The 12,553-nt window shown below is 43.0% G+C and overlaps 1 protein-coding gene and 1 long non-coding RNA gene across 4 annotated transcripts in view; both read right to left on the reverse strand.

Annotated features, from left to right (window-relative positions):
• The window catches only part of LOC146396806 (uncharacterized), a 769,570-nt gene that overhangs the window by 168,297 nt on the left and 588,720 nt on the right, over nt 1-12,553 (reverse strand). The window lies entirely within an intron of this gene.
• The window catches only part of MAP3K21 (mitogen-activated protein kinase kinase kinase 21), a 57,130-nt gene that overhangs the window by 3,877 nt on the left and 40,700 nt on the right, over nt 1-12,553 (reverse strand). Inside the window, exons 6-9 of one of the 3 annotated variants that reach the window (XM_001928214.5) lie at nt 9,802-9,924; nt 5,679-5,829; nt 4,959-5,056; nt 1,319-2,101 (exon numbers count right to left, since the gene is read on the reverse strand). In XM_001928214.5, coding sequence (XP_001928249.2) covers nt 1,319-2,101; nt 4,959-5,056; nt 5,679-5,829; nt 9,802-9,924 — 1,155 coding nt within the window. Of the gene's footprint in view, nt 1-1,318; nt 2,102-4,958; nt 5,057-5,678; nt 5,830-7,421; nt 8,092-8,518; nt 9,925-12,553 lie in introns of those variants that run through there. The other 2 variants (XR_014827866.1, XR_014827867.1) reach the window with 2 other exon arrangements.

Genomic DNA, 12,553 nt, shown 5'->3' on the forward strand with positions numbered 1-12,553 from the left:
GGCTTCAAATTAAAAAAAAAGTTTCTTATTGGATTGTGCTAGGATTTCACCACATACAGTTAAAAATTACTAATACTTTATTGCTTCATAAAAGAGCAAGAAGGAGTTCCCGTCGTGGCTCAGTGGTTAACAAATCCGACTAGAAACCATGAGGTTGCGGGTTAGATCCCTGGCCTTGCTCAGTGGGTTACGGATCCGGCGTTGCTGTGAGCTGCGGTGTGGGTCGCAGACACGGCTCAGATCCTGCGTTGCTGTGGATCTGGTGTAGGCCGGTGGCTACAGCTCCAATTCAACCCCTAGCCTGGGAACCTCCATATGCCATGGGAGTGGCCCTAGAAAAGGCAAAAAGACAAAAAAAAAAAGCAATAATCCATTTTATCTAGAGACATGAACAAAAATATGAAAAAAAAAAATCCTGTCTGGGTATAGCACTTAAAGAGACAAAGAAAAAGATAAAGCAAATGAAAGCAGTTTCAGTTTTAACATATGTTAATAACCAATGATAGCTTAATATTTTACAATCTAAAAAGCATTTTTCATACACATTACCTCACTTAATTCCCATGACATATATCTGAGGTAGTTGTAATTATCTTTATGTACAAAAGACATAAATCCCACACAACGCCTACTGTCCACTTGGTTTTTACATCCCCTGATCTCAAATCTCAACATAAACTGGGCAGTGAGGCTGGCTGATGCAGAAGACGTGGTACCCCAAGGGAGGTCTGACCATCAGGGTTTTTTTGCTTTTTTAAAGGGCCTCACCTGTGGCATATAGATGTTCCCAGGATAGAGGCTGGATGAGAGCTACAGCTGCCGGCCTACACCACAGCCATAGCAACCCAGGATCCAAGCCACATCTGTGACCTACACCACAGCTCATGGCCACGCTAGATCCTTAACCCATTGAGCAAGGCAGGGATTGAACCCGCATCCTCAAGGGTACTAGTCACTGAGCCACAATGGGTACTCCTCAGACAACCACTTTTAGTCCCAGCTCTCCCACTAAATTATTGGTTCTGATTTAGGCAAATGACTGTCTTCCCACCATAAGGGGCTATGGGCAGTTATTCTCCACATTTCTGTTTTAATGTGCTATTATGTATTTATGTTACTGATATTTCATTGTATTTTTTCCAGAATCCAAATGATAAAGTCAAATAAAAGAGTAAGGTAAAATTTGAAGATCTACGTAAATAGTGAGAACAAATCTGTAAATATAATTGCTGGAAACAGAATCAATCATAGGCCACACGCTTTTTCATTCTAACCTCTACTGTGCAGTTTCGTACCTGTAACCCCTAAAGCAGCCTACCTGGGGGCTGGAAAGCACGTCCATCAGACATGGTCCGGCGGTGATGTGCTGCTCTCTCTTTTGAAGCAGAAGAAGGCACGTCCCCATGAGCCTGTTCTACGAAGGAAGGAGGCAGGTCTCCCCACACACTGCGACCGACCTCCAGTTCTGGCACGGGGGCTGGCTCCTCAGCCCTCCCTCCAAAGCCAGGGCAAAGAGCTAGAGTGGGCATGTCGGGGTCACCAGGGGTGTGTGTGCTGCTCTCGAATGCATCTTCGCCATCCGTCTGCAGCAGGCACTTGGTGGAGAGAGAAGGCATGGACAGGAGGCCCACAGCGCTGGGCAGGGTGGGTGAGGGGGTGCTGCTGGCCCCCTCGCCCGAGGTCGGCAGCCTCATGGCGGGGCTGGCGCCGCTGCGGGGCTTTGGAGCCCACTGGAAGATTCCCTCGCGCTTCTTCTTTTCCTCCTTGGCGGGGGGTTCTTCGGTGGCCTGTGCTTTGGCGAGCTCTCTGATATCCAGGCCCAGAGCCACGGATGCCAGCAGCACAGTGCAGCCATACAAAGCAGACTCCAGCTTCTTCCTCTGGGAGGGTCTGCTTAGGCTGTTTGGGGGGGTCCCCTGAGGAGTCCCGGTGGCAGGGCTTACAGGGACTCCCTCCTCCCAGCTTTCCACTTCCACCGGATTCTCTCTCTGGCCATCTTTCCAAAGAGGTAGATCAACATAGGCTTGACTCAGTGATTTTATCTGCTTTGGTTTTCTGTGTTCCAGTCCATCAGAGGCAAGCTTTGTCTCTTCACAAACACCTGAAGAGAGGTATAAATACACACACGCTAGTACCATCTTACAGGAAAATCTGTTTAGACCACACTGTAAAACAGGAGATCCCATTGTGGCTCAGTGGGTTAAGAACCCAACTAGTATCCATGAGGATGGGGCTCAATTCCTGGCCTCGCTCAGTGGGTTAAGGATCTGGCGTTGGCGTGAGCTGTGGTGTAGGTCGCAGACATGGCTTGGATCCAATGTTGCTGTGGCTGTGGTGTGGGATGGCAGCTGCAGCTCCGATTCAGCTTGGGATCCTCCACATGCCATGGGTGAGGCCCTAAAAAAATAAAAAATAAAAAAAAATAAAAGAGACCAAATTTAAAAAAAGCTATTAAAAAAAAGGGTTGTAGGTCCCACCATGGCACAGTAGGTTAAGAATCTGACTGCAGTGGCTTGGGTTGCTATGGAGGTGCAAGTTTGATCCTCGGCCCAGCGCAGTGGGTTAAAGGATCAGGTGTTGTTGCAGCTACAGCTAGACTCAGTCCCTGGTTTGGGAACTTCTATATGCCGCAGGGCCACAGGTGAGGCCATAAAATGAAAAAGGAAGAAAAAAGAAAGAAAGAAAAAAGAGGGTAAATGCTGTTGATAAGTAAAAGCCACAGGTTTCAAAGTACACTGAATGTTTCCTTTACTGATAAGTACCACATACGTTCCCCTGAATTGTCATAATCTCTCCCCATCTTCCCATGATTGAGGGCAGGCATTTGCAGCCCCTAAACCAAGGTGAATACAGTCAATATCCATCCACATCGGGTCAAAGAGTCCTCTTCGGACTTGCACAGGCACTCAGCAGACACTACAGGCCAGGCCCTGGGAGGGGTGAGGTGAACAAAACAGGTAAAAGCTTGGCCACTGTGGAGTTGACATTCTAATTTGGAGGTGACAAAGAACACATACATCATGAGTGTCCATGCAGAATTTCAGATGAGAGAGCTGTGAATACATGAAAATGGGTGCCGAGACAAGGATGCGGCGAGATACCACGTCAGAAGGGGCTTCCAGGAAACGCTTGGGCTGAGACCTGGACACACAGAAGGATGGGACCACATGGATGGAACCTGAGGGGGACCTTCAGGCAGGACAGAGAGTATAAGCCTTGTACTCACTGACTGCTCAAGTGAACTCAAGAGCTGACTTAAGGAAACCCAGCTGAGTCGGTCAGATAAATGACTATAAATCACTTTACTTTCTCTGACTCCCCAGGGGAGGAGTTGTTAGTAGGATTGACAGAGTCTAAGAAAGAATAAAAAAATTAAGGGGAAAAAAGCAGAAGCACTTCTCTGATGGATCCCTCTCTCTGGATAAACAGTTGTAAATAAGGAAACACATCCTACAGAAATGACAGTTTTATTACTATTCACTCTTCTTTGTTAGTCCTCAAACGATGTCTGACGATGCACTGCAGGGTATAATGAGAGGATTTCTTGCCTTCATGGGCAAGAAAAATTAAGAACACAAGGATGCATCTGACAACCGGAAAGCACGTGCCAGGAATTTCAGAGCACCTGTCTTGTGGGCACCCGAACGTATTCATGGAGATACTTAGGCTCAAATCTTCTGCTCGTGATAACACAGAGGAAGAAAACTAGATGTGAGTGGTGAGTGATCATGTGCTTGTAAAACTGGGCATAGCTCAGATGATAAATTTAAGTTATATTTTGCTAAAATATGTTTCATTTGGCCATCATATCACAGGGCTGTCTTAAACTGTCAAGGATAAGGACCAATTTCCTTTTGTTTTAATAAAAATTTTTTTTAGGGCTACACCTGTAGCAGGCATATGGAAGTTCCCAGCCTAGGGGTGGAAACAGAGCTGCAGCTGCCGGCCTATGGCACAGCCACAGCAACGCAACATCTGAGTGGAGTCTGAGACCTACACCACAGTTTGCAGCAAAACCGAATCCACTAAGGGAGGCCAGGGATGGAACCTGCATCCTCACGGACACTATGTTGGGTTCTTAACCTGCTGAGCTACAATAGGAACTCCCCAATTTTCTTTTCTTTGAGGAAAACAATCATTGAAAATTTCCAACCATTTCCATATCTCCTCAAACTTGTAATATCTGAATATCAAATAGGAATACTGAATGTTGAAAACAATCATGAATCATTTAAATTAGAGATTCCAATGTAAAACTCTCCAGCAGCAGTTTTCCATAGATAACCTGCTGATGGCATTTCACCAGGTCACAGGGTGGGAATATAGCCAGGAGACTACCCCTTAATCGCAGCAGAATTTCAGGGTGCCTGTAAATGTTCATACTTACTACCTCCTATGCTAAATTAATTGGTTGTATATAATTAATTATACTACTTTTTCTGGTAAAGAACAGGAGTTAACAAGTTCCTAATAAATGATGTGGAGCCTAATTACTTTCCACCACGAAGGCTGATAGGACAGAATGTAACTTCCGAGCTTAGCACAGCGATCTGACTACCCACTACATGCAGTGCTAACTTTCCTTACGTTACTTGAGCAACGTAAGAGATTGTTACAGCAAAGTTCCTGGAATGCTCAGAGGCCAAGTCTAACTCAAACAAATTCTTTCTTTTTTCTTTTTGCTTTTTAGGGCTGCACCCCCAGCATATGGAGTTTCCCAGGTTAAGGGTCGAATTGGAGCTATAGCTCCTGGCCTACACCACGGCCACAGCACACTCGGGATCCGAGTTGCATCTGTTACCTACACCACAGCTCACGGCAATGCTGGATCCTTAACCCACTGAGCAAGGCCAGGGATCGAACCTGCATCCCCATGGATCCTAGTCGGGTTTGTTAACCGCTGAGCCACAAAGGGAACTCCTAATTCAAACAAATTCTACTTCCCGACGCACATTTACCTGGCTGGTCCACAAATAAAGAAGCCAACGGCACAGTTTTCTGATTTTTTATTAAGACAGTTGACCAAGGGCTGTTGCCATCTGAGAGAGGTCTTATTCTAGAAGAGAAAAATGTTTTATTTTGAGATAATAGAACCACGTGACACACAAATTAGGTTTTGGAGGATACAGGCCAACAATATTTTTCGTTAAAGAAAAACATTTGTACTCTGTTTTAAAAGAACTCAGCAGAATACAAATAAACCCTTAACATGAGACAGACTTTTTTTTAACTGCTTAACTAATAATAGTTAACTGAGGATGATGAACTCATTCGGAAGTTAGATGCATATTCGGGTATTTCTGCATTATTCTAAATGCTTTTAAAAAGTTAAGCCCAGCCATTGAAATATTTAAAAGACAGTGCCCTTAGAGTTCCCATTGTGGCGCAGCAGAAACAAATCTGACTAGTAACCATGAGGTTGCAGGTTTGATCCCCGGCCTTGATCAGTAGGTTAAGGATCCAGCGTTGCCATGAGCTGTGGTGTAGGTCACAGAAGCAGCTCAGATCCTATGTTGCTGTGGCTGTGGCGCAGGCTGACACTGTACCTCCAATTTGATCCCTAGCCTGGGAACCTCCATATGCTATGAGTGTGACCCTAAAAAAAAAAAAAAAAAAGAAAAAGACACTGCCCTTTGTCTCAGTACACACTGTAATGCCACCAGAAGCCACACACTCACCTTTCTTTGCAATCAGCTCTCTCTTTCATTTGAATCGAATTTGGTCCCCAGGTACAACCCTTTTTCTTGAAATTCCTTTTTACATCTTCAAATTCTTCTTGTCGACAGACCGTGTTCCTTCCCCAAGTTTTATTGCTTTCATCTGAGGTCACTAGACAGACAGCATTGCTCATTAACCAGTTAAAAAGTTTTTAAGTTAAAATGAATCAGATCAGCTGTAAAACTATCTTCTGAAAACATGTAAACTATTAAGAAACATGAAAACAAAGAAGAAATGACTTTCTTCACCCTATCGCTGGCAAACTTCTTTCTCTAATCGTAACAGCAACAGAAGTAGAGTAAACGAGAAGACACACATTCAAGGTAAATTAGCAGTAAAAAGTTGATTATTTATTCATCTATGTATTTAACGTTATGCCTGGGGCACTCTGCTGTACATCAGAAATTGCCACAACATCGTAAATCAACTATACTTTAACCAAAAAAATATTTATTTAAAAAAGGAAGAAAACAAAATGCTGGGGGAAGAAAAGTCAATATTATGTGACAGTTAGGATTTTGTTTTATTTGAGGAAAAAAAAAGTGACATTGAACACTTAACTTAAAACACACTTAGCACCTAATTTTTTAACCAAATCAAAGTTTTGAACCTAAGGAATGAAGGTACTTTTTTTTTTTTTTTTAAATGTATAGTTGATTTACAGAGTACTGCATTTTTAAATTTTTTTTATTGAAGTATAGTTTCAAAGTTACATTTTAAAATTGGAATTTAAGCCAATTTTTCATCAGTCATCATAACCGACTACAATTACCTGTTAAAATCTGAACATAAGTAAGTTCCCCCCCGTCTTGTGGTGCCTCACAGGGAGTTTCTATCCATGTCTAAGAGCCACATGCTGCTGACACACATATGTGCCAGCCTTCTGGCCTCTCCGTGAACTAGCAGCTGCCTTGAGAATCACTGGGGAGAGTGGCTGTTATTACTCGGAAAACAACCCTGACATACACCAGAGGTTCTGAAACAACATTATGACATATCTGTAGTGGATAAAAATATCCACATAAAATAAACTAGAGAGAAATAATATATAAAGTTCACATAATGCATTTATATTAAAAAATGTTTATGAGGAATTCCCGTTGTGGCTTGGTGGAAACAAATCTGACTAGCATCCATGAGGCTGCAGGTTTGATCCCTGGCCTTGCCCAGTGGATTATGGATCCGGCATTGCCATGAGCTATGGCATAGGTCTCAGATGTGGTTTGAATCCCGCACTGCTGTGGCCGTGGTGTAGGCCAGCAGCCGCAGCTCTGATTTGACCCTCTAATCTGGGAACCTCCATATGCTGTAGGTGCAGCCCTAAGAAGACAAAAAAAAAAAAAAAAAAATTAAGTCTTTAGGCATACACGTGCACATCCACACATCTATACAGAGAAGAAGGTAATAAACCCAGACTTCAGGATGTAAACTGGTACAACCATTATGGAAAACATTATGGAGGGATCTCAGAAAACTAAATACAGAGCTACCATATGATCCAACAACACCAGATCCTTAACCCACTACTCTACAAGAGACCCTACGCTGGTATTCTTTCCACTGTGTCTGGGATAATCTTTTTTTGTTTGATTTCTCTGAAATGATTCCCATGCTGCTCAATGCGTGTAATTACCCCTTCCCTTAATTCCAGATTTTTTTTTTTTTTTTTTTTTTTTTGCTTCTTACAATGCTCTCAGCATCAGTTTTTCTCACTCAAGTTTACTCAATGTTTCCCCGTGGCTGCTCCAGGGCAACATACCAGACCTCATCTACGACGCCTGGTGAGAGGCAGTCCATCCCCTGAATCAGATGCATGTGTATGCGTACCTGACCTACTGTGAGGCCAGATCCTCACAATAACTACACACTTATGTGGAAGAGACAGAACCAGGCAGAAACCCCCAAGGCCACAAAGAACTTCAGAATAAGAATAATGATGACCATCACAGCAATGGCCAACTCAAGCAGGGCGCTGACCATGGTAAGACACTGTTCTGAGCACTTTATGTCCATTGGACCTTTTATTTTGTGGCCGTTTCTTAAAGAACTAAATAAACATACAATCCAACAACCCCACTCCTTGGTGTGTGTGCCAAGAAGGTGGAAACTGATGTCCACATGAAACCCCACACATGAATCTTTAAAGCATCTACATTCACAACTGCCACATTATAACCTGGAAGCAGCCCAGATGTCCTTCAGGAGGAGAACAGCTAGATGGCAACACCTTCATACAATGGAAGCTGACTCAACATTCAAAGGAAATGAGGTGTTTTTTTTTTTTTTTTTTTGTCTTTTGTTTTTTTTTTTTTTGTCTTTTTAGGACCGCACTCGTGGCATATGGAAGTTCCTGGGCTAGGGGTCGAATCAGAGCTGCAGCTGCCGGCTTACACTACACATCTGTGCCACATCTGCGACCTACACCGCAGCTTATGACAATGCCGGATCCTTAACCCAGGGCCAGGGATCGAACCTGCATTCTCATGGACACTATGTTGGGTTCTTAACCCACTGAGCCACAACAGAAACTCCTTTTTTTTGTCCCTTTCACGAAGCCCTTACACCTTCCAGGCAAAGGCAAGGTACAAAGCTTGCCTTTGAAAAGGGCATTCTCAGGAAGAGAAATTAGTTATATTAAATGTTAGTACTTTAAGTTCTAGAATTATACATTTATTTAGATTACTTCCCTTTAATGGTGAGTAAACTGGTATCCCAGAAGCTTTAAAAAAAATCTCTACTGGTGTCAAGGTTTTCACTACCAAAAGGGGAACAACAACAACAAAAAAAAAGAGAAATGGACTGCAGGCTTGATTATGGAAAATATTCTGAAAAATCTCCCTCTAAATAAAGATAATAAGCAGTGGAGAATTACGTTTGGTAGAGAAAAGAGAGAATGTAAATTATTTGATATGACAACTTAGGCTGATTACAGATTACTCACACACATACATATTAAATGCATTCTTCTTTTGCTTAGACTACTTTTGGGGTTTATATGGATTCACTTTTGAAAAAAAAATCAAGTTTTATCTCATTCCACTAAACTCTGATTCAGGGTCTAACTGAAACTCTCACCCAGGGAGGATGCCAGAGGAATCAGTAGATGTATTTTTGCACTGGGCTGAATCCTCTTAAACCAAAATACAAAGATGGTATTTTGAAGGACAGATCTTCCTCGACTTCTGGTGGGGTTACACCCTGATAACCCATCAGAAGTTGAAAATATCTTAAGCCGAAGACGTATGTGGCACACCTGACCTGGTGAACATCATGGCTCAGCCCAGCCCACCCTAAACGTGCTCAGAACACGCACACTGTCTGTAGTCAGACAAAATCTTGTAAGGCAAAGCCGCTTTATAACCAAGTCGACTACCACACGTAATTCATTTGAATACTGTACTGAAAGTGAGAAACACAGTGGTGATGTGGATACAGAGGGGTCGTAAGTGTATGGTAGTTTCCCCTCGTGATCACGGGCTGACTGGGGGCTGCGGCTGTCCCTGCTCCGCATCATGAGAGGATCTGACAGCCTGTCACCTGCCCAGGAAAAGATCAAAACTCCAAATCTGAAGTATGGTTGCTACTTTTGTACCATCATAAAACAAACAAACAAACCCTAAGTTGAACCATCATAAGTGGGGGACCATCTGTATTAAGTTGGTCAATATAGACCAAATTAAAGCTAAATCTCAAAAATGAGATTTTTTTTTTCTTTACAAAACAACAAAACAAACGGAAGTAGCCTTGAAATCCCAATTCCATTTTCCAAAATTATATGCTACTGATATAATTAGGTCATGCAAACTTTGCATATAAGCACTGAACAAAATGTCTCAAGATACGATTTCACTTTCTACTCTGTGGCCTGGTCATATCATCCACTGTACAGCCTCTAAAGATCATTTATTGTGAAAACAAGACTAAGGAACATAAGGCCAACTTCTGCTTTCCAAATAGTTGTGACACCTACAAAACATCACATGCTTAAGAATGAGCTATAAAAACATGTCTGCTGAAGCTGAATCCATGTCAGTCAGCTGCAGAATTCCACCCAGGGGCCCCTGTTTTGGGGAGAGAGCTTACGCTGTATAGCTCGGAGTCGTGGGATCACGGTGGGGCTACTGGGCGGGCTGGAGCTGCTGCTGTTCAAACTCCTCCGTTTATCCAGGTTGGGGGAGGCCTGCACCGTGATTTTGTGCTGGAAGTCTGTTGGATGTGGGGGAAAAAAAAAAAAGAGAGAAAGAGAGAATTGAGATTCCATGATTTTAGGTTCTTTTTGCAGCCCATCTTTTGCAAAGGGCAATAAATACAGAAATTGCCAGACAGGAAGAGTATGGTCTATCTTGGGAATACTGTCCCCCTTCTTACTTATCTTCCATCCAGGTTCAAGTCCATGAGTGATGACTCAGACTCATGGTACGTTAGGCACAGTGAGACCACACACACGCTCACCAGGAAAGGAAATATTACTGAGTTCCTGTAGAGCTCGACTCTTTTGGGAAGAAAGTTAGCTTCCTTCAGTCTGACACAGATGAAACAAAACTGAAATAGGGGACACCTGTGTTTAAAGGAGTCCTGGTTCTGTCACCAACAAACGATGGACCCCAAGCTAGTAAGGAGCTGCTCTGAGCCAGTCTTCGTGGAGCCGGGGGAGCTGTGGTGATTACAACAGAAAACGTGCATTATGTGGGGGTTGGGACACGCTCCCCCAACATGTACTCCTTAGCTATCACATTTCTACACGACTGTCCACTTTTCATCAACCTAGCATGGAAACATCCAGGCCTGTGCCTTTGGGTCATTTCCTTACGCAGGCTCCCATGTCAGAGAAACGTGTATTTAAGAGATTTGGGGGCTTTCCCCTGTTGATCTGTCTTTGTCAGTTTAATTTTCAGACCCAGCCAGGGTCAAGGGAAACTCCCCTCTCCTACAGTTAAAAGCATTTTGGCGTCTAGGTACCTGCACGTGATGGGTACTATCACTTAAATATAATACAGGGGAGCCGTCATGCCAAGAATTATGGGAATACGTGAAAGAAAAGGAATATCACCACAGGACAGAGGAGAGTGTCTGGGAAGACTGTAAACTGTCAGAAAAACTACTGAAAACTTAAGAGGCAGGTAAAAGAAATTACCGGGTGTTCACTCAGTGCAGTACTGAGCTTAACCTCTGACTGACTTTCTACTGACTGGGCTATTTTTACAACTCAGGAGGGGCAGAGGTTAACTTGTAGATTCTGTGTAGTGATGATGCAAATGATTTCTGTTTGGGTGTTAAAAGAATATCCTGAAGGTTATGGGCATTAACCAGGTCTGTGTGTAACCTGGCAGTATCCTGCTAACATTTCTTTATTAAATTGACCATTAATACTTAGCTCCTCAAATTCTCATGTGAACCAATTTTAACTGGTTCCCTCATTAATTAATAAGTTGAACAGGAGTTCCCGTCGTGACTCAGAGAATCTGACTAGTATCCATGAGGACACAGTTCAATCCCTGGCCTCTATCAATGGGTTAAGGATCCGGCATTGCCGTGTGCTGTGGTGTAGGTTGCAGATGTGGCTTGGATGTGGCTTGGATCTGGCGTGGCTGTGGCTGTGGTTAGGCCAGCAGCTGCAGCTCTGATTTGACCCCCTAGTCTGGGAACCTCCATATGCCATGAGTATGGCTCTAAAAAGACCAAAAAAAGGAAAAAAAAGAAAATTGAATAAAATCTTTTTTTAATTAAAAATTTATTTCTATTTTTATTTTCTGCTTTTTAGGGCTGCACCTGCGGCATATGGAAGTTCCCAGGCTAAGGGTCAAATTGGAGCTACACTGCTGGCCTACACCACAGCCATAGCAACTCAGGACCCAAGCTGTGTCTGTGATGTACACCACAGCTCATAGCAACGCCAGATCCGGAACCCCACAGCTCGAGGCCAGGGATTGAACCTGAATCCTCATGTATACTAGGCATGCTTATTAACTGCTGAGCCACAAAGGGAACTCCTGAATAAAATCTTTGATACATGTTCACTTCACATTTTCAAGAGAGTTATAATTTGCCTTTTTGAAAATTATATTTTAAAGAACCACCTGGTATTTGAAATGAGGAGTTGGGAGTTTGGTAGGCAAGACACCCATCTAATCGCTCATGCTAGAAATCTGCAATTTTTCTTGACATTGTCTTTACCCTGACCTTCCATATCCAACCAAACATAAAATACCTTTCAAATTCTGTTATATATTCTTCTTAGAGTTAAGAAATGTGTAAGCTCAGTTCTGGAGTTAGAAAACTCCAGATATGAACCCCAGTTTGCCACTTAATAGAATTTACTAAGTTAATCTCTTTTAAGTCACAGCATTTTCATTAACAAAAATGGAAAAAAGTAATTATTCCTATTTCATAGTTTTGCAGTTAAAAAATAATTATTCTTAATTCATAGGACAGCTAGGAAAAATTAAATACAAGGAAGTATACAGAAAATACTTAGTACAGGGGTCAGGACACGGTAAGTGCTTAATCCACATTGATGTCACTTTCTGTTGTGTCCACCTCTGCTGCCACCATCATTTCACACTGAGGCTGTTACAACTCCTCAATCTATCTTTCAGCATCTCCATTTGCACTCCCTGGTCTGCCTCACAGCAGCCACTTGAAAAAATGCATGCCTGTCACTCCCCTGCTTAAAGTCCTTCAAAGGCTTCTCACAGCTCTTGTTATAGGTTGAAATCATAACATACGCTACAACCCCCTGAGTCTGGGATCTTTGCGCCTCTCGAGCTGCATCTTACCCTGCTCTCCCATCACTCCCGCTGTGGTTAGACCAGGGACCAGCAGACTCTTCCTAAGA

The sequence above is a fragment of the Sus scrofa genome, chromosome 14, assembly GCF_054392235.1.
Source record: "Sus scrofa isolate SSC_HxYL_T2T_F1_AM1 chromosome 14, Sscrofa_HxYL_maternal_Yorkshire_Landrace_v2.0, whole genome shotgun sequence".
Classification (NCBI taxonomy): domain Eukaryota; kingdom Metazoa; phylum Chordata; class Mammalia; order Artiodactyla; family Suidae; genus Sus; species Sus scrofa.